The 21,552-nt window shown below is 33.7% G+C and overlaps 1 protein-coding gene across 1 annotated transcript in view; it reads right to left on the minus strand.

Annotated features, from left to right (window-relative positions):
• Nucleotides 1-7,663: 7,663 nt before the first annotated feature.
• LOC126855066 (uncharacterized) overlaps nt 7,664-21,552 on the minus strand; it is a 29,864-nt gene continuing 15,975 nt past the window's right edge. The window contains exons 3-6 of the mRNA XM_050602424.1: nt 11,610-11,866; nt 10,852-10,915; nt 10,313-10,552; nt 7,664-9,806 (exon numbers count right to left, since the gene is read on the minus strand). Coding sequence (XP_050458381.1) covers nt 9,444-9,806; nt 10,313-10,552; nt 10,852-10,915; nt 11,610-11,866 — 924 coding nt within the window. The 3' untranslated portion in view covers nt 7,664-9,443. The remainder of the gene's footprint in view (nt 9,807-10,312; nt 10,553-10,851; nt 10,916-11,609; nt 11,867-21,552) is intronic.

Raw genomic sequence — 21,552 nt, forward strand, 5'->3', positions numbered from 1 at the left:
TTAATAAATAATGAATATATAAATAACAAGTTACTTACCACAGGGCTGTTTCACCGATGCCCGATGCCTCTCCTAGGCCTCCTCCTCCTCCTCTGTGTAGATTCACACGCGCGATTCTTTAAACGGCACACCCGCACTTTTATTAAAAAATACTTCCGCACTTTTACGCGCGATACTTTAAACGAAACTCCCGCATTTTCGAATTTCGGCACGATCGAACCCCGTTTCACTCGAGAATCATACTGCGAGTCGACAAGTCGGGAATTCACGATTACTCCGAGCTAGGGTTAAGCGAGCAAAGGAAGAAGACGAAATCGATTGATGGAATCGACGCTCAATTCTTGTCCGCGCTTGTTCTCACCGAGGGCCGACTCGAACTTTATTAGGAACGATCACAGAGAACCACCAAGTTTCTATCATACAGACTGAAACTTACGCTTATCATAAGGCTGAGAGACGGGTCGAGAATGAAGATACCCAAGTCCTAAGTGTTCACAATTTAGATCACTTAGAAGATGAGAAATCAGCTTCTCTAGCGAGCGAAAATCGAACCTAATAAAACACAGCCAACTGTCCTCAATGCGATACAGTACAGCTGATAGACGGAACAAGATGAGGGAACGACGATTCAAAAATCGATCGAATTCTAACCGATTCGGGCCGAACCGTTCGTCGAAGCAGAGCGTGCCCCCAACAGCCAATTCTCGAACCGAAGTTCTTGATTAACCGCGCGATCGTCGCATCTATACTATGCACGATCATACGTTGCTACGCGGCCGGCATTCACCTCAGCCGCGATACTGAGGCGTTTTAACGTTGCGTCTCCATTAATATATTAAATTTATTAATACATAAATATTTATATAATATATATAACATTAATATTGTATTAACGTTACCTAATATTATATAAAATTAATTATATTAATAGGGTATTAATATATTACCGATAGCAACGCTGAGAGATATCCCAGTTAGTCGGCAACGAAGTACGATCCTCGAATCGTGAAAACGGGATAGAAGTACGACGCGAAGACGCGACGACGCGAAAACGCGGTTATGCGGTTACGCGACTCTCTCGTTGCTCGTACGCTCCGATGACGAGCAACAAGGCAACGCACTAAGTCCTCCACAGATGTGCGTGCCACATATGAGTCATTGTACGACTCGTGGCAATGCAGTATGGACACGCGACGACGCGAAAACCGTCCGCGGCACGATGACGGGACACGGGATCGGCGTCGCGACGCGAAAACCGTCCGCGACGCGTTGACGGAACCGACGCCGCGAAAAGCCGTCCGCGGCACGATGACAGCACTAACGATACGACGAGCCGTCCGCGGCACGATGACAGCGACGACGGCGTTGGGTGCTTGGTTTCCCCTTCTCAGTAACCTCAGGAGGCCTTTAAGGCCCTTAAGGTACCATCCGGGTACTATGCCCTCCCACCACGCCAAGGTTACACCCTAGGAGGGTATTATATGCATATAATTTTATAATATGATATATATAAATATATATATCATATTACAAAATTATATACGTATAACGTGAGATTATATTTGAGAATAAGAAATGTAGATAAAAATCATTAAAAAAATTTTATTAATAATTTTCAACTCCTATCGTTTTGAATAAATAAATTGCGTGAAATTTACTTTAATATGTGTTGTCAAAAAAATAATTATTGTCTGTTAATTCGAAATAAATTATAAGACATATACATTGCAAAATTGTACAATATAAATGTTATATACATGAAATGATAAATGCATCAGAAATTAATTATTAGTCATTCAATTGATTGCTACTCGTGATGTGCGAGATTATATTTGAATGTAGAAAATGTAGATGAGAATCGTTAAAAAAAATTTATTAATAATTTTCAACTTTTATCGATTTGATTTCGAATGAATAAATTGCGTGAAATATTTAGTTCGGTAAATAGCTACCGCTTTGATACGTTATTAATTTTATAAATCTTTAATTATGAAGTTAATTTTACTGTCGGGCTGTTTGCTAATTGTTAAATAATAAATGATTGCAAGAAATCACAGAGTGTCTATCTCAATCAGCCTAAACAGCTCAAACATCAAGATCGTGTACTAACCAATTTGTTTTCATCAGCGATAATTTAGATTGAAAAACACGCATTATCAAAGAAATGAAAAAAGAACAAGCAATGTGTATATTTTAAAAATAATATAAATGAGGTAAATAAAATATATAATAAATTACTCACGGTATGCTGTTGTTTCGCACATCACTCGATATTTTTCTAAGTCTTTATTTCCTTTCTTGTTTATCCTTTGCTGTTTAATCATAACACTTACACTTACAGTCACTCGAGAAAACACAATTAATTATGGTTAATCGTATATTCAATAATCGCAGAATAATTTACAAGGCACTCCCGATCGAGGAACAATTACACGAGATACATTTTATTATATCACAAGAGAGTAATACAGAAGATATGATTCCCGCTTGACATTTACACAAAACCAAAATCATGTGTGCATTATTATAAAATAATATAGCAATCTTTTAATTAATAATTATTTTATGCTCGCATTTTAGAAAAAAATTATCGGACGAAATATATTTGAATTATAAGAATTAATTAAATAAATAATTATTATCCGTAAAAAATTGTAACGAAATTTACAATTTTTATCTCTATTAATTTGATTTTTATTCACAATAATGAATGATCGCAATTGAGAATTTGAGAAAGATTTGTATTTACAATTACTTACATCCGCAATACAATTTCGTGTCTTTTTTTCGTAAAAGTAAATTAATTTTTAATTATAATAATCATAATAATTTTTATTCTAATACTAATCGCGTTTGCAATCGCGAACATTTAGGAAAAGTATTTAAAAATATGCGCAGCGTTTCGTACCACTACGTTACTATTCGAGTGTCTCCGTACGAATGATAAGACCATGCATGTAAACAATAGGGCCAAACACTATGTTATTCGAAAATTGTTGCCAAAATATTTTACGTATTATCATATTATATGTATACGCGGAGTGTTAAAGTGTATAAAATATATTTGAAATTATGATTAATTATTAATTGCACGAATGATATATCACGAAGCCTTTCGTTATATTAATTACTCAATTTTACGATCTGATTGTTTAATTGCGCGGTAATCTTAATCCCACGCCGTCGAAGGATAAAGTATTGGACGAAATATATTTAACTTTAAATATTTTTGAAGAAATAATTATTGCTTATAAAGATCGCAACAAAACAATAATTCATAATTTTGACTCCGGTCTTGATTAAATGTGTATATACATCACTCGAAATACGCGCTAAAAAATCTATCGTAGCGATATAATTACGTTGAGTTAATATTAAATTATAATTATTATTTAAGATAAGCAAAAGATAACTAATTATTAATCTTATCAAATTATGTCACGATACTTGTTGCGATCGCGTTTAGGAAATGAATTTAACGGAGCGTCTCGCACTGCTACTTTACTGTTTGACTGTTGTCGTACGAATGATAAGACGTAGGAAAGGAATTCGAGCGTCTCACCCCACCCCTACAATTCTATTCAAGTGTCGCCGTATGAATAACAAAGTCGTGATACAACGTAAACAATAATGAATGTTTACATTGCCAAGGCCGAATATCATGTAATTGTTAATTCGTTGCCGAAATATTTTCCGTGGTGTATATTCAAATAGAATTATATTAAATTACACAGAAATTTTAAATTATAGATCAATTATTAAATTAACAATTAATATATCACGTAATGCATGAATGGAACATTGCGTTACTAATGAATTCCTTTCTTATAAGAGAACCGCGCGAACTAGAAAAATTTTGATATCGCCAAGTTTCATGGTTTTACCGTTATTTATGATTAAATTATTAACGCGCCAAAAAAGTACATTTATAATCTATTCAGATTTTTTTTTATCTAAAAGTTGACTTAATTTTTGTTAAAAATATTTTATAATTTTTTTTTTTCGTGGCAATTTTACGAGTAAACACTTAGAACGGAACAAAAATTATTTAAGAAAAGCATTTCTTATTATATAACTATTCAAATGTCAAACGCGTTTTATAACTTTTTAGTAATATATATATTTTACACACGTACGTCACCCCTTAAAAATGTAGTAATTTTCTTTTTTTTGTCGCTTAAAGAATAATTGAAAATATTACACATATACAAAAATACAAATTCTTTTTCAACTTATGCTATTAACCTAAGAACGTGCCTTTCGCAAAATCTGATATTTATTCATCTAATCCGCACTCAAATAATAAAACGCGCGAAATAATATGTTGCGCGCCCTAACACAATCCGACGTGATCAATAACGATCAATAGATAATATTGATCGATAATTAAAATTATTCAATTATTACCTTATTATTAGACGTAAATTCACTCAGCATTCCCGACACTTATCGCGCCATCATGACGGACCCGCGGGCGCGCCGATATTTGGCGCGCAAATATCGTAGACAAACGCGATCACTTATCAATAAAACTCCGCGGCAATGAAATCTCTCAGTACTTTTCGATGCTTCTCGATACTTCTCGATAATCCGAATGCTCGATAATCTGAATGACACGACTTGAACTGACGTATATCGCGATATATCTGCATATTAGAAACCGTTGCCATTGCTTCGACGAAGCGTGGAATGCATGGATCGCGCATACCGAGATACGCGGTTAATTGCAGTTAATTGCGAGATTGCAACAAGCTGATTAATGCTGAAATGATTACCTGTTACTAAAATTGACATCCTCGATGTTCGTCCAGATACGAAATTTGTCCAGGACGGATTAAAAAGACGCGAAAAGACGGAGCGATCGGGATTCGACTGCACACCGGCGACGCTCGGCTTCAAGTAACGATTCGGTTCGAAATTCAGTCACGTGACCGCGACTAATTTCGCACGACTACGTGAAACATAACTCCCTAACTGTTATATAATTGTACGTATATATGTATATATAATATTTCAAATACTATATTAATTGGATGTTATATATTGGATGTTATATACAATCTATATATATATATATATATATATATATATATATATATATATATATATATATAATTTTTCTATAATGTATGTAACCATGTTTCTTCTGCATATTTTCTTACACAAAATTGAAAGAATTTGAAACGTACTCGCACATCTAGATATTTGTGCACCATGACTGTTGATTAGAAATTTTAAATTATAGATTAATTTTAAATTAACAATATATCACGAAGCTTATCGTTAATTATTCAAAGCTACGTTTTGACTATTTTATTGCGCGTTCTTAATTCATGTTTAAACCGTCGAATGATGAAGCATCGGACAAAATATATTTAATTTTAAATATTTTTAAAGAAATAATTTTTATTTAAAAAGAAAGAGACAGAGGGAGAGAGAGAGAGAGGGAGAGAGAGAGAGAGTCCATGCTTTTTCTAATTGATATAATTATAAAATCTCACTTTGAGAGACTGTAATAATTCCTTTCCTAAAAAAATCATGGGCTAGAAAAATATCTTAATAATCAAGTATTGAGAATCAAATCAAATTTCCAATTTAGCCGTTATGTAACAATTTTTTTAACCTACGATTTTTTAGGAAAGTTTAAAGAGTTATTAGTTTTTCAAATTAAGATTTTATAATTATTGGTACTAATTAACAAAGAAAAAGTGTACCAAGTGGATATAAAATGATAAATACAAATATAAATTACTTACCGTCGCTCTGTTTTGTCTAATGCTTTTCCAAAGTATTTCCTCTCTCGTTCCTTCGTTGTATACACATAGCACTTACACTCACTCGCGAAAATACAATTAATTACAATTATTCAAATATAAGTGAATAATGATTGCTGAACACTTTGCACATCTTTTCCAATCGCATGCACAGCGCTTTGATTTATCATTGAGATTTATCATCGCGACAATTTTGTCAAAAGTTAATTAATCGTTAATTTTGTAATAATAGCAAATTAAGTTTTGATATTAGTCACGATTCGATAATATACGAAGCGTTTTGCATCACAACTTCAGTGCTAGAGTGTCGCCGTACGAATGATAACAAGGCCGTAACATATAAACAATAGCGCGGTACACGTCACTAAGGTCGAACACTTTGTTATCGATAATTGCCGAAATATTTTACGTACTATGACGTATATTATATATATGTACGCAAATATTAAATTTTATAAGTATTATAAATTATAGATTAATTATTTATTATGTTAGATGTATATCACGAAGCCTTTTGTTAAGTTAATTACTAGATTCTGCAATTCGATTTAATTAATTACGCTTTTCAAATATGAATCATATTTAAATCGTCGAAGAGTCAAACGATAAAATACCGGAAGAAATATATTTAATTTTATAATATCTAATTTAAATTTAATTTAATTTTAAATTATATTTAATTAAATATTTTTAAAGAAATAATTATAATTAATTATGTTCATAAAAAATTATAATTAATTAAGTTTATAAAAAAAGATAACAATAATTTATTATTTTGGACTTTTGTCACTACGTTTTGTACTTGAATAAATAAAATAAAATTTAATTAAAATTAAATAAATAAATTACGCAAAGTACGCACTTTGAATTGTTGCGATATAAATAACTTATGATAACGTAGGGATAATTAGTAAAAAATAATTAATTATTAATCATAATAATCATATCAATCAGATTATTCCCCGATATTTGGCGCAATCACGTTTGGAAAAGGAATTTGACAGAGCGTCTCGGAGCACTACTTTCCTATTCGAGCGTCGTTGTGAGAATGATAATAAAGCCATAAGACGTAAACAACAGAGCGCTAATGTTTATGCCGCCAAGGCTGAACATCTTGTTATTGATAATACGTTGTCGAATGATTTTACATCCTATGATGTATATATACGTATATATAAAATATTAAATTATGTAAATATTTTAAATTATAGATTAATTATTTATTAATTGATAGATGTGTATTGCAAAGCCTTTCGTTAATTATTCGATCCTGCGATTTGATATTTAATTACGTGTTCCCAATATAAATCATATTTGGATCAAAGAGTCTAACGATAAAATATCGGAAGAAATGTATTTAATTTTATATTTAATTTAAATTTAAATTGTATTTAATTAAATATTATTAAAAAAATAATTATTGCTCATAAAGAGAGATAACAACAAAACGATAGTAGAAACTTCAAGAAATGGTTCGATTCAATATTCAGTCACATGACCGCGGTTAATTTCGACTACGCGAAACATAACTCCCTAACGATTACATAATCGTACATATATGTATATGTATATATAATATTTCAAATACTATATTTGAATGTTATATACAATCTATATTATAATTTCTCTTTACAATGTATGTATGTACACTGTAGCCACGTTTTTTTCCCCTACATGTTTTTTTACACAAAATGGAAAATATTTGAAACACTCGCTCATCTAGATATTTGTGCACCATGACTATTGATTAGGAATTTTTAATTATAGATAGATACACATAAAATAAATGGCGCACGCGTTTATAGTATTTCAATACATATAAAAGAAAAGATAACGCAGGTGACAAAAAATTTCAATTGTAAGGTGAAATAAAAACATTTTAGAGAACGTTTTAGGACACATAAATCATTTTATTCGATATTCTCTCCTATAAAATATAAACGGACAATACAAAAAAATATTTACACTCTACGTAGATACATTAATTCGACATATAAGTGTAACATGAAATCGTGTTCCATCGATGCACACTATTACGGACGACATACATACATCAAAGACTTTTAGTAGGTATAAATGCACATTCGGCTGCCGTATTTTATGCGCGCGTGATTACTTGATATTTTTATATACGTACCTCTCTCTCTATCTCGTATTCCTCTCGTATCTCTTTGGCAATAAAAATCTAAAACGTATTGTGCGGCAAGAAGACGTAGCGGATCTTCATTTATTCATTTCCACCGTATGGAAATGATGAAATCGCGTGAATCGCCATTAACCGTGTGAAATAATTCTCAAAGTGTTTTGCACAATTTCTCAGATGTTACTTTACTTTACAGCTGATTAGTTTCAATGCGATAAAGTCGTTTGCCTTTGCGATAACAGGAGCAATATGTTTGCAATCGCGGTCTGACGTTTTGTAAATTACGTTTCCGTAATTACACACGATTAGAAAGAATAATATGTATACATATATATGCAACTAGGGAAATAGTTATTACAAATTCTTATAGGAGCTAAACGATGCTATAATAGTGAGTGTTACTTGAACACGTTTTTTTCTCCCGCCTGTAATATTTAGGAGATGTCCGATGTTCTGTTCGGCCGGTTTGAATAAAATTTTGAATAGACGAGAGAAGTTTAACAATAATTTAAAATTACATTCAGATAAACTTAACTAAAGACTTTTTACATTTTACATAAATAAATAATAATACATTTCTGAAGCTCTTCTCGCTCTTTAAATCACTTCAAACGAGCCTTATTTTTAAACTACGCGGATACACAATTTCACTGTTAAAATTATCTGGTAATTTTATGTTGATTTATGTATATAATAAAAAAATGATTTATTCTTCAGATATCAAGTCAACATTTTTTTCAACGCGCAAAAAATTATAAACAAATATTTATAAAAATTATCAAAATCTTAAGTGTATGTGTCAGACTTGATGAGTGCCGCACATAGTTTTACAAACGCAGCATACATTATTTAAACATATATGTATAAATACATTAAAATTTTATATGTCTACCTTTGGTACAATTTCCCTCACTACTATCTAATATAATAATAAATTCTCTTTGTTATCAACCTTCGATCAGCTGACATACAGGCAGCATACGAGTGTTTAATCATTGCAATTTTCTTCTTCTTGAATTTCTTTAAAAATTTATAATTATATATATATATATAAATATAACAAAGTTAATAAAGTTAAAAACATAATTTTTTTGTTTCCAAATGCTTTTTATGTGCTCGTGGAAATATTAATCAAACATCATAATATCCTTTAGAAAGTATCATGTCTATTTCGATGCAAATTAGATTCTTTTAATAAAGAAACGAGCTTCGTTGAATCATTATAGATTAATCCAAGTAAGAACTAATAATAAGTAAATCCAAATTGTATCGAGAAGACGCATTAGTAATTTTCTAATACAATTCGAAGGTACATCGTTTATTGACGCCTCAGTGCTCGTAGTACTTGAAGGCTACATATTACATACGAAGTCAATTGCGCTATTCGAATAGCCGCTACGTATGTTTTCTAATATCTCCAATAAGTCTCTGGTAACTCTGACCGTTTCGCGAGTCAAATTCTCGCGAGTGACGTGATTCCTCTCATCTTCGATTACGTTCACGCAAACTCGTAAGTGCCACTCGCCCTATATAAAGAGATAATTTTCGTAATCAGCGTAGGAAGAGGCAGTTATATGTTTTGCCGAGAGCGGCGTCGACGGAACGCTCTGCGGGAGTTGCTGCACCCGTGGCAGCTGCGGAAGATCCGTATTACGGGGTACGACGATTCGCGGCGCCTGATTAATGGAACCTAAGGACGAGTGATGCTGATCCCGATGAATGATATTGTTGTTATTGTTGTTGGTGGTAATATTAACAGTTTTTCCAGCAAGATGATGCAGGCTCAAATGATTGTTGTTGTCGAGCCTCGTACTGTAATGGATAGGAGGACTATCGTGGAGATCCAGCCTCGATATTGCCATGATACTCGAATCCGACGCCCACATGCTCTGAAATGACGACGACACCGGATTGTGTAACAGATTTGACTTTCTATTAAGCTCTTATGAATAATTCCGATAGTGGCATAATTATATACAGATTGAATTTGACGACTATAGTCTCTTTGTTTGAGCATACACATAATATTTCATACTCTCTATTCTTTAAAAATTGACGACAGAGAAGATTACCTGATTGAAGCTGATTTATTATATGAAATGAATTTCTCTCACTTTTTTATAAACAAAATAATAATAAACTATTATTTATTTGCTTTCTTTATGTGGATTTAATTTAATTTAGAAAAAATTATTTTAAAAATTATATTAAATATATTATTTTATTTAGAGGCACTTTTAAAAGATTATATTAGTTGTTAAATATCATAGAACATTTTAAAAATATAAAACAATTTTTTCTTCTAAACATGAATATCATAATAAATAATTTTGCTCATACAAATCTAAATGAACCGAGCTATCGTCAGAATGTCATAATAAATCGGATGCAATACCTTCCGCCTGTAATCTGGATTGCGTCTAATGCGAAGATGTCGATCCGTGCTGGTCCACCGCTGTGTGACTTTGAGCGGGGAATCGTCGGGATGTAATTTCCTTTGGTACTCTTCACCTTCGCAGACCTCGTAGAGAGAAAACTGCTCCACTGGTTCCTTGGAGCTGTAGCAACTCAACAGCATCTGGATCAACTCATCTACGGTGGTCTGCTCCGAGACCAGAAGGCTCTTGTACTTTGACTGTGAACATTAATTCTCAATTATTGCAGGAAAAATAAAAATTAAAAAAAAATATATATATAATTTTTGAAATAAAATATTTTGAAATAAAATATTTTGAAATAAAATATAATAGTTTATCTTTTAAAAAATATATATATGATGTAATTATATATGTAATTATAATTCTTAATTTATTCAAAGATTGCAAGTTTCTTTTATATATGAAAAAATTGTTCTTGCTTTCATATATTATATTTAATATTAAAATGTATCTGTTATATTTCTGTTTGTTTGTAGAAGAGTAAAAATTTATATACCCCGGACATGAGTGCGCTGTCGTATATTTTGACGAGTCCGCCACGACGCGTCTGCAACGAGAACCTGAAAACAAGGAGGAGGCATATGTAAGCACACAAGTTTACGTGCTAAAGATTCCGCGACGCTGGTAGAAGTCGGTAAATTCAAAGGACACGGACGAGCGTTATTTCTATGTTAAAGCATCGGTTTAAAGCGCCGGGGAGACAAACGCTCTCGTCCTGTATTACGTGTGTAATATACGCACCGGAAGTCTTATACTACCAAGAAAACATCGGCTTTTTTATAAAAGAGCGAACTGTAAAGGTGTGTGTTTGCACAACATTTTTTATATACTATAAAATATTGTATCATATCAAACTAATGCGTATCATGACTTTTGTATTACAGTATATATTTAATAGTTACATAATTAGGCTCGCGTGGAATCTTAAAATCGTCCTCGCGCTCTCCTCAAATCTTAATCTATAGCGTTTACGACCAAGACCACCATAAAATATCATGAATTCTATTCGGTTTCGCAACCGAATAACCGTATTTACGTTCCTCGCGAATCGTGCAGCGACCCACGCTCGCGACCATTTGTGTCCGAGAATTATATTGGTGAGCGACGCGAAGTACGTCGATCGTTGTACTTAGCTCGTGCTCAGTGGTCCACGGGACGTGTTTATAGTCACGAGCCCTGAAATTACGTCACGCAGCCGACCGAAACCAAAAGGGTCGGAAATCAGGTACGAAAGTAGAGAGTGAGCAAACGTACCTGGAATCGCCGCGAGGATGACAGGATTGCAGGACGGCCGGTCGTGCATCCTCGTCGAGCGGCAAAACGGTGCGCACGTTGGCCCTCCTTACGGTCACCTCCATGATCAAGTAAAATAATCGAGGATCACGGTGTCTCATGCGATACTTGTTCAGAAGATTTTGCACGACCTCGCGACAGGTCGTCTCGTAGGTGATACTCAGAGTCTTGTACTCGATGTCCGGTCGCAAGCAATTGGCATAGACCTTGATGGTGGTCTGTAACAAGAATCACAGGTTTAAATATACGAATTAGTATAAAAGTTGTCTAAACAAACATTAATGACACTTGTTGAAGTATGTTATAGAAGAGAATAAGAGAGAAGAAATCTCCTTTTCAGTTTCAAGTTAATTTCAGCAACGTAAGAGAGGAAGGCAACGTCTCGTTTTGCCAGCGCGGCAAAAACTTCCAAAGAGCGGGCCTTGACAATTAGTCCATAATTAACTCGGAGACAGGCGTTGCCCATGCACGCGACATAAAATACTATCAACCCTTCCGATACGACTGGTTATGAGGGGATGCGTGCACCGAAAATAAACCAGACACCAGATCATCCCATTCGCAGATGCCACCGCCCGCACGCATACGCTAACATCCGCTTGCCGGACTTATTATGTGTATGCGGATTTAGAATAATGGATGTAATTTCATGAAAAACGGAGAATTCATCGAAATACCGGTGAGTTACATAAAACAGCGAACAAAGTATATTTCTAAAAATAGTTTATTTTATTACATTTATTTGATTCTGCAAAACTTATTACATCTTATCTACATCTATTAAATTTATTTATTATTTTTTAAATAAAAAAGAATTCCAGCTAAAATTATCAATATTCTTATAATAAATCATTCATCTTCATAGCAATCAAAACTAATCCGCATTTTTTCGCACTTTCACTTTTAAAAACATTTGTGTACTTATAAATAAAAGAAACGTCAGATTTGATGTGACAAACATATGTTTGTTTCCACGCAAATGGTCTTCCAAACACGTGTTATCGTTGATGAAATTTTACGAGTCAGTCGTATGCTTTTATTACTTTGTCGAAAGTTTTCCGACCTGATGCGGATCCGATGAAAACATGCAGACATATGGTTCGAACGTGCTTGCACATTTATTCACGCGTGATGATTTCGCTAATGCCAGTACAAATTGAAATCGCGTGAAACCGGAACCTGCGTTGCGAAATCCAGTTGGCCCCGTCCGAATCCGGCTGACAAGCCCCTATCGTGTGAAATAAACACGTTTTCGATGACAATCATGGGATTATACGTTCAATGCGTTTATTACAATGTCAACAATGGATTTTGTTGCGTACTGGCGCAATCGCATATTAAGTTGAATTTGTCGAAATAATTCTTACGTTTCGTCTTATTATGTGACATCATGATGGGTCTTTAAAAAAAAAAAGATTGAATCACGCTGAATTACAGTTCCAAATCCGGAAAAAAATAATTTATGAATATTTATAATATAACATAGTCTTACATTTTAAGAAGAGATAAAAGGCTATTAAATATCTCCAGTCAAATGTAACAATATAATTACTTTTTTATATCGATTTATATTGTTAATTAACAAGCTACGCATTCTCATAAAATAATTGCACGAATTGGACGTAAAAAAAAAAATTTTATCTCAGAGCAAACTTTGCACGTTTTCACAGAAACATGTTTTTATGTTTATGAATACAGGGAAATTTCTGATTCAGCTGTTGAAATTCCAAAGTGTTTATGTAAATAGCATTTACGCAAGTTTCTTTAGTGCGCGTGCACCAATCTTTAAACAGATTTTTTCCTTAATTATACCGCAGCCAGACAAGGTGCAAAGATCGTTATGAATCATCGATTATGAACTTATGTGAATGATGTTTTTTTTTCTCGCACTACTTGAATGAATGATATATAAAGTTAATCGAGAAATGAGATATTTACGTCTTATTATCGTAAAATAAATGTCAAGTTAAATATAATTGAATCACGCGTACGAAATTAATATGCAGTTTAATCTGCTAACAACAAAATAAATCATGTTGAAATGCAAATTAAAAAAAAAAAAACCCATTAGATGATAAATAACAACATAGGTCAATCATTATCTTGCTGATAACATCACTTGCATATGTTATATTTGTATAGCGCGCACGAGCCGTTCGAACACGTTTCAGGATCATCTCGCGAGTACAGTCGATCGACCATGTTTTCGTCCGACTAACGGCTAATGAAAGGGAAAATGCGGGAGTTAGAAGGCATGCAAATGTCAAAGCAAGGTCTGCGCTTCGTCAGGATCGAGAAGGTCGTACGACACTTGGTTACGAGCGGTAGGCTCCAATATCTCACACCCGGTTATACAGGACAGGAATACATCTCGAGATATTTCGGTGCGGCGTTTTTTTTCGAGTTGAAAATATTGTTTGACTCGCGCACGTGGCGATCGACATCACCATCAAAAACACAACATCGATAATTTTTACCGCTACAACTATAAAGCAAATCTAACATTGATATTTAATACCAAGAAGAAATTGAAAGAAACGAGAATATTAAACATCTTCTTATTTTTCTTAAGCTGTTTTATTATGTCTCAACTTATGTATTGGACTTTAGACTGAACGCATTGTTCTGCGAAATGTATTCGTACCTCGAATGAAGTTATCGATGTACACCTCACCTTGCATAATATACATGATATCACTGCTGCTATTTATAAATGCGCACATAAAGGAGATTTTGATAACATGCGGACTGATTTTCCGTGCCCTTGATCTTATGTTACAGCCAGTAATAGAATGCTGCAGAAAGATTATTTGCTATCGAGATGATGCCAGCTGACGCTATATGCATTATATTATATACAATATACCATAAGAAATATTTTAAAAATAAAAAAAGTATTATATTTTTCAGCAATCACTATGCATGATTATTATCAGAGATATTATATTATTATAGATAAAATATTTTTTCTATCATGTATCAGAGAAGATAAGAAAATGATGTAGAATGATGAAAGATGTAGAAAATAAAATTATTAATTAACAATAAAATATAACATTAAAATTTCATAAAAAGTATGAGATTTTTTACAAATTATGATTATTCGAAAGTCTCGTTATTTAATTTCTAAGGGTCCATCAATTGATTTATAATATCCATTGCTTATCGTGCTAAATTATTATTGCACATTAAAGATAAATTGTTTGACGGCTTCACTTTTTCCATACTCGTTAATTACACAGCTCATGGCTGATCCCAAACGAGAAAAGCAGTTGTATTTTTATATCGCCCTAAAGACTGATTCTGTAAATCGAAGCTCTAATGAAGAAGCCACATTGAGGAATTCGAAGAAGTCTTAAAATCTAGCCGCTAATATGCCATATCCAGCACACGATACGACAAAAAAATGAAGCGTAGAATGGAATCGTGGATGCCATATGTCATGGGATGCCCTCGTAATGAGGGTATCCAATTTAGCCGGAATCCATAAAAATCCCAAACTTACTCTTCGCCAAGCGGAGCGGCAAAGCATAGTCATACACTAAAGAAATTCTACATTAATTGCACATTTAAAATAGAAAAATCAGCCCTTGCTTTTTTTTTGCTACTGTATGTTGCCTATGATTTGTCTTGCTCTTCCAGTAGCTCATTGGCTACTAGTTCTAAATATAGTCGCCTTTATCGCGAGCTTATCGTTATCAATAGCTCGGTTCTCAGCACTCGTTTCCAAACGACACCCGGTATAAGTATCATACGACTCCCGGTATAAGTAACATTTTAGAGCAAGGTAAGCGACACCTTTCAACGGAAATTCTCTTTTATACTAGTTCACCTTTTTTCTAATTAACAAATAATCTCATTTCTGTATAATGAGCACTTTGAAACGTTTATTTTACGTTAAAGAAAATATTAAAACAAACAATTTTATTAATAATATTTGATGTATTTTCTAATAAGTATTTATCACATTAAATGTCAAAAAAATTACAATTACTTTATCTCAATAATCATATAATTGTATAATTAAACTATCCATGATCCAAATTTAATAAGTTTAAATATTAAATTAAGTATTAAATTTTTAAAGTACATTTCCATTTATTCTGAAATACCAAATATTAAATATAACTAGGGGAGAATGATGTGTCTGGATCAACTCACAGAGTTTTATTATTCTTGATGCGTGTTGTCTCTTGCATGGCGCCGTCTATTTATAATATTTATTCTCCAATTGATAAGATGAGCGACGTTGACGCTATATTTCACATGTGCGGCAATCAAGTTAAATAGTTAAAAAGAAATTCTATGCAAAGATAACAGATCCGTCGTGTTTTATTTGAAAATTACAAAATTAATCCCCATTATGAATTATGTGCAAGAGATTACATATTATTATACACTAAACTTTTTTATAATATTGAGTGTAATGCGAGATGTCAAGTTTAATTGCTTAAACAAAGGAAAAAAAATTTGCGTGGTGTTCTTGAAATAATAAATACATTTTAATTATGGAGAATCTCGCTGAGATTGACCACTATAATTACCAGTTTTTCTTAATAAGCTTGAATTTTTTAAATTACATTTATATTACGTATAAATAAAAAATATTAAGATATCTCGCAAGCCATGTAGATTCGGCATATTCGAGACGTTCGTTCATTTTCATTCAACCCCACGTGAACAGTAGTTTCAATGGCTATCACCTTATGTATTGATGTCCCAGGTAAGAGTTCTCTGAATAATAAATTTCTTATCCCAGCACTCCATTGAATCCTACGTCTCCTCTTACATGCGTGGCACGTGCTGTTCGGCCCTCAGCTGCCATTTTTCCTCACGAAGTCTTCAGGTACCGTCGTTAATCGAGCACGTGTGTCCCTCGCGCTTATCCTCCTCTTAGCTTCCGGTCGGAGAAGGGCCTCAAGGATAGGATAAAACAAAAACTCTAAAACGAAGAGAGAAATGCTGCGCTCTGTCCTCGTATACTTTGCTTAAGGATCCCGAATGTTGCGGGAGTAATTATCCGGAGGTAGTCCATTAAATATCATTGCGTTTCAACAGCGTGAAACCAACATTTTTAAAAGTTAAGGCGTTCTATTATAGTCTTGTGTCACAAGTGGTTTTTCTTTTAATTCTTTTCATTTACTTTATTTTTGTTATTATCTCTAAGGTTTTCTTTGATATAAAAATAATTCAATTTAATTTCTTGGAATAATGTAAATGATTTAATAATCGAACAAACCACACACGCAGGCATGATATATGATACATTTATCTAAATGATTATAAGACTTATTTTTACTTAACTACGATTAGTTACGAAAACGATATCCATCGACACCTGCGATACGTAGTAGCAAAGACTTTGCTGATCGCATATAATTTGATCAGTAAACCGCGTGGAATCATCATCGAGCACCTTGAACAGTGTCAGCAGATAATATAGAATTTCACAAGTGTCATCGGCTTTAATTAATACGCCAATCATACGACACTCGTCATAATGATAACAGGCCAATCTTTCACGCTGTTAGCGGGTAATATCGATGACACTGCTCTCAGACGCTTGATAATTATAATTATAATTGAAATCACACACTGCTCTGTACATAATAATCGTCATAATAACATTTAATTAAACGGTCAACTATAATTAAAATCAACGGTCGCCATAGAATTGCTTATAATTGCGAGTTCTCGACAAACTGCTTGTTATGTTAATTAATCTCGCACGATCTATCCAGAATACAGTCATTAAATGCAGAACTTTGTGATTGATCCGCGCACAATTGCCACTCTCTCCGGATCCCACGTGAATTGTCCTTTCAGGATCGCCGATCGGCGAGATTAGAGATCCGTCGCGAATCCGTTGAGAAACCTCACGACGGATATCTCCTGCGGATTCTCTTACTTTCGCGCCACTTTCCCGACGCGAGACAATGAAAGCCATGGGATAATTAATTGTTGCCGAACGGAACACACTTCACACGCTCGATGAAAAAGCATGTGACTGGAAACCGCGAGGTGAGAATTCGACGGTGGCTGACAGAACGTCGTCCGTGCGACTCCTTCCTATGCCGCGAATCGTCACACGACACGGTTTACATAATGTCAATCTATAACAGGAATAACTGTCGCGAAGATTAGATAAGGAGTTTCTACGAGTATATATACGAATATTGTTCGGGAAAAAAAATTTCTTAGAAAATCGCGAGATGTTTTATTGCAAGAAATACGCATCGCGGAAAATCATTTCTGTCACGGCTGATTTATCATTCTCAGACAAAGAATATTGAAATGATCACGTTTACTAGTAAATAAAAATTTAAGATAACCGTGTCTAGGGCAAAAAAACTATTCTATAGTGATGAGCATTTTAAATGTGATTTAGTTAAATAAAAAATTATTTTATATTGAAGTATAAAACAATGTGTTTCGCAAAATATATTTAAAAAAAAAAGAGGAGAAGGGAAAAAAAGAAAAAGGAAGAAAATTTATATATATATTGCATTTCTTATAAATTATATGAAACTAAATAATATTAATTATATTAAATAATATTAAATAATATTAATTTTTTCTAGAAAAAAAGCGCTACTATTTATATTTTATTTTATAGTGAGTTTGTAAAATTAATTTAAAAATAGTACTTCTTTGCTTTCTAATTTTAATTAGGATATGTAGAGTTTAAGCTTCGTATAAAAGATTCTTATATTTTATTTCTTGCCCTGGAGGGGCTCCCTATCTGCTGCCAGCATAAAAGCGCCAGTTTTCACGGTTTCTCTCGTCAGAAAGAAAATGACGTTAAATCGAGCGTGTCGAGTTCAACTGCCGAATCTTTGAACCCATCGCTCCGGGGTCAGTAATTCCATGCGAGGGTCAATCACTTTTGCTTGCATTGCCGGAATCAAACATTTCGAACAAGTTGATCACGATTTTATAAAAGTATCATTAAATTTGATTAAATGTACATTCGATACCAATTTGATAATATTATTCAAGTCATAAAAATATCTTGTAAAAATTAAAAGATTTTATTAAAAATAGAAATTTCTATCATTTGTAACACCTAACATTCTTCATTTGCACGAAACGAAACCAGTAAAACAAGGATATTACTGCAACATTGTGCGTAGTTATGTTCTATTTCCACGGAACAGTGAACTGTTACATTTGGGTTATAAAATTGAGGATGCTAGATCGCATGAAGTTGATGACGGTAATAATGATGACGAGGCAATGCTATGTAGCGTGGGTCAAGATTATCTTGCGATCCCCTTTTGTGAATTACCGTTGTAACGGCAGATTTATCTACTTTTATTTTATCAATAATGCTCTCCTCATTTTTTATATCCAAATAAAAGACTGTCAGAAAGATTGCATAAAGAATGCACATGATAATTGACTAATCTAAATTAAATGTCTTGTTTGCATTAACTGAAAACAGATGTACGATGATACGTGTGACAATATTGATATTATATAATAATTTAATATTGAAATTATCATTTCCTATGTTTTAAAATAATTTCTTATCACATTCGCGATTTTAAGAAATGTATATAATAACTTTTCTCCATTTTTCAATTATTAATATAATAAAAATTGATAATAATTCGAGCATATCTTATCATAAATTGACAAGAGAAACAAAGAAATATATTTTATATGCAATAGATTAAACATCGTGACAAAGAAATCACCATCTCTCAAATTACCGCGAATTACTGCGAAGCTAAGATACGCGCATATAAATCGGACCGTAAATCGATATCATACTTATGCACGTGCTGCATCTCTGATTGCAAACACTACCCTCGCGTTCCGATAAGAAGCCTCTTGCGAAGGACCACACACCAGAAGCGAATACGCTCGCTCGATCCATCCCATGTCCGGCCATGGACGTTCGAGTAGCTGACAATTGACACCCGCTTCCGGACCTTCGGCGATACAAAGGAGCAGCCATGCTCTAAGAAAGAAAAGAAGGGCACGTGCCCTCATCGCGTGCCCCGCTTTTACACAGCCGCCCGTGTTCCTCGCGATGTGTTCTCGGTACAGGGAACATAATACGCACGGTTATGCTGGAAAGCTTCCTTCCTGCAAATACTTCGCCCCGTGTGTAAGCTTCTTCTAGAACCATATGGTATCGAGACTTCTCTTTCTCTACGCGCAAGATGAAAGGGAAACCGTATGTTGTTACTACTCGTTGTACGGGCGAGTGCATGCGCGTGCCGTCGCGAGAATGCAATTCGCGTGATAGACGCGCCGCAAATAGTCGCCCCTTTATACTGCTGGAGAGAGAGAGAAATCTTGATGAAGATGCTTATATTTTTCACCAATTCTTTTTCTCTTATCAGCACAAAACATCTTTTATAATTTCATTTGTTACTGTAAGATTTCTTATATCGGTTATTGGAACACGCTTTAATTAATATGTTGATTGCCAGATGCACATGTGACACATGCAATTATATTTATAATTTATTAATATCCTCCTCTAATATATTCGATGTGTGTTGATTTAAATTCCACGTGAGAGCATTAATTAATTGATATATTAAAAGTATAAGATACTTATATATATAGTGTGTGAGGCATATTTATTTCAATAATAACAAAAGTCATTATTTACTTTAGTGAATTGATGATAATGACATAATAACTGCATTATGCAGTGAATAAATCGGATAAATGCGTTATGCAATGGGTTACACGGAAGCGCAAATGATCGTGTTAAGTGTAAGGATTACTACAAGCAGCATTACTTCAAGTACAAAATATTTCCGTTTCCCTTCCTCTCCGTGCAGCTTTAATTCATTTTCGTTATATAAAATTTTTTTTAACAATTCCTTCCAAAACGTAAGAGAAAGAAATCATTAATATTGTTTGAAAAAAATTGATGTTATTAATCAACAAAAGTATGTAACACATTTGTTCGATACATCCGTAAGCGTGACCAATGAAAGTATCAGAGATAGTCGTTTTATTTCCACCACTTTTTACACGAGACAGACTATGCATATTCGGCCAGGATATAGATCGTTTTTGAGTTTACATCCTGTCGCCTCCCGAAAGGCGGAACGCACGGTGTCGCGCGTGGTGCCGGCTTTGCGTTTTTAAAAGAATAAGACAGCTGGCGAAGTCTCCCTTTTGCGAGGAAAATGTGCCGCCGCCCACTCTTATGTAAAGCACTCCTCGTAAAGTATTCCAAAAGTATTTTATTACAGCGATGTTTTTCGAAGGTAACAATTCTATATTTTGTCATAAGGGGTAGATATGTGATTAAAGAATTTAAAAAAATTATTATGAAATATAAGGATATAAAGAATCAGGAAAAGAGAAACGTCCATCAAGAAAATATATTCCCCTGCTTTACATAATTTATATCTTATTACGTACGAGAACATTAGCACTATCGCGATCTTCAAATCATTAACTTGCGATAAAAAATAGATATACGTATGTACACGCATACACACATATATCGGAATAGCTTCTTTTCACAGGATGCGCGAAAGCGGCGTTTCCCTGAAGAAACGCTATGTTGCCAGTGGGTTTAGTAATTACGCGGACATGTAATGTTGCTTTATATACACTTAATGCAACAACCCAGCAACCTAGCAACTTTCTTAAAACGGATATTTAAAGCGAACTCGGTGCAGTTACTCGTCACTGAATTGTTCGTACAATTAGCGAGCTAGATAAAGGATCGTTTATGTGTATGTGCTCTTTGACTCAATTGTATCTAACATGAGTAAAATTGAAAATGTGGCACAATTACCGTTATTCTATTCATTAACTGCAAAAATGTTCACGTCTACTATCATCAAAAGTGCATTGAGAGTAGGTTTTAAGAATTAATTTGCATGCGAGAATCTGCGGAGAAGAATATTTATCCTTTAAAATA

This window comes from Cataglyphis hispanica, chromosome 15 (genome assembly GCF_021464435.1).
Source record: "Cataglyphis hispanica isolate Lineage 1 chromosome 15, ULB_Chis1_1.0, whole genome shotgun sequence".
NCBI classification, from domain to species: domain Eukaryota; kingdom Metazoa; phylum Arthropoda; class Insecta; order Hymenoptera; family Formicidae; genus Cataglyphis; species Cataglyphis hispanica.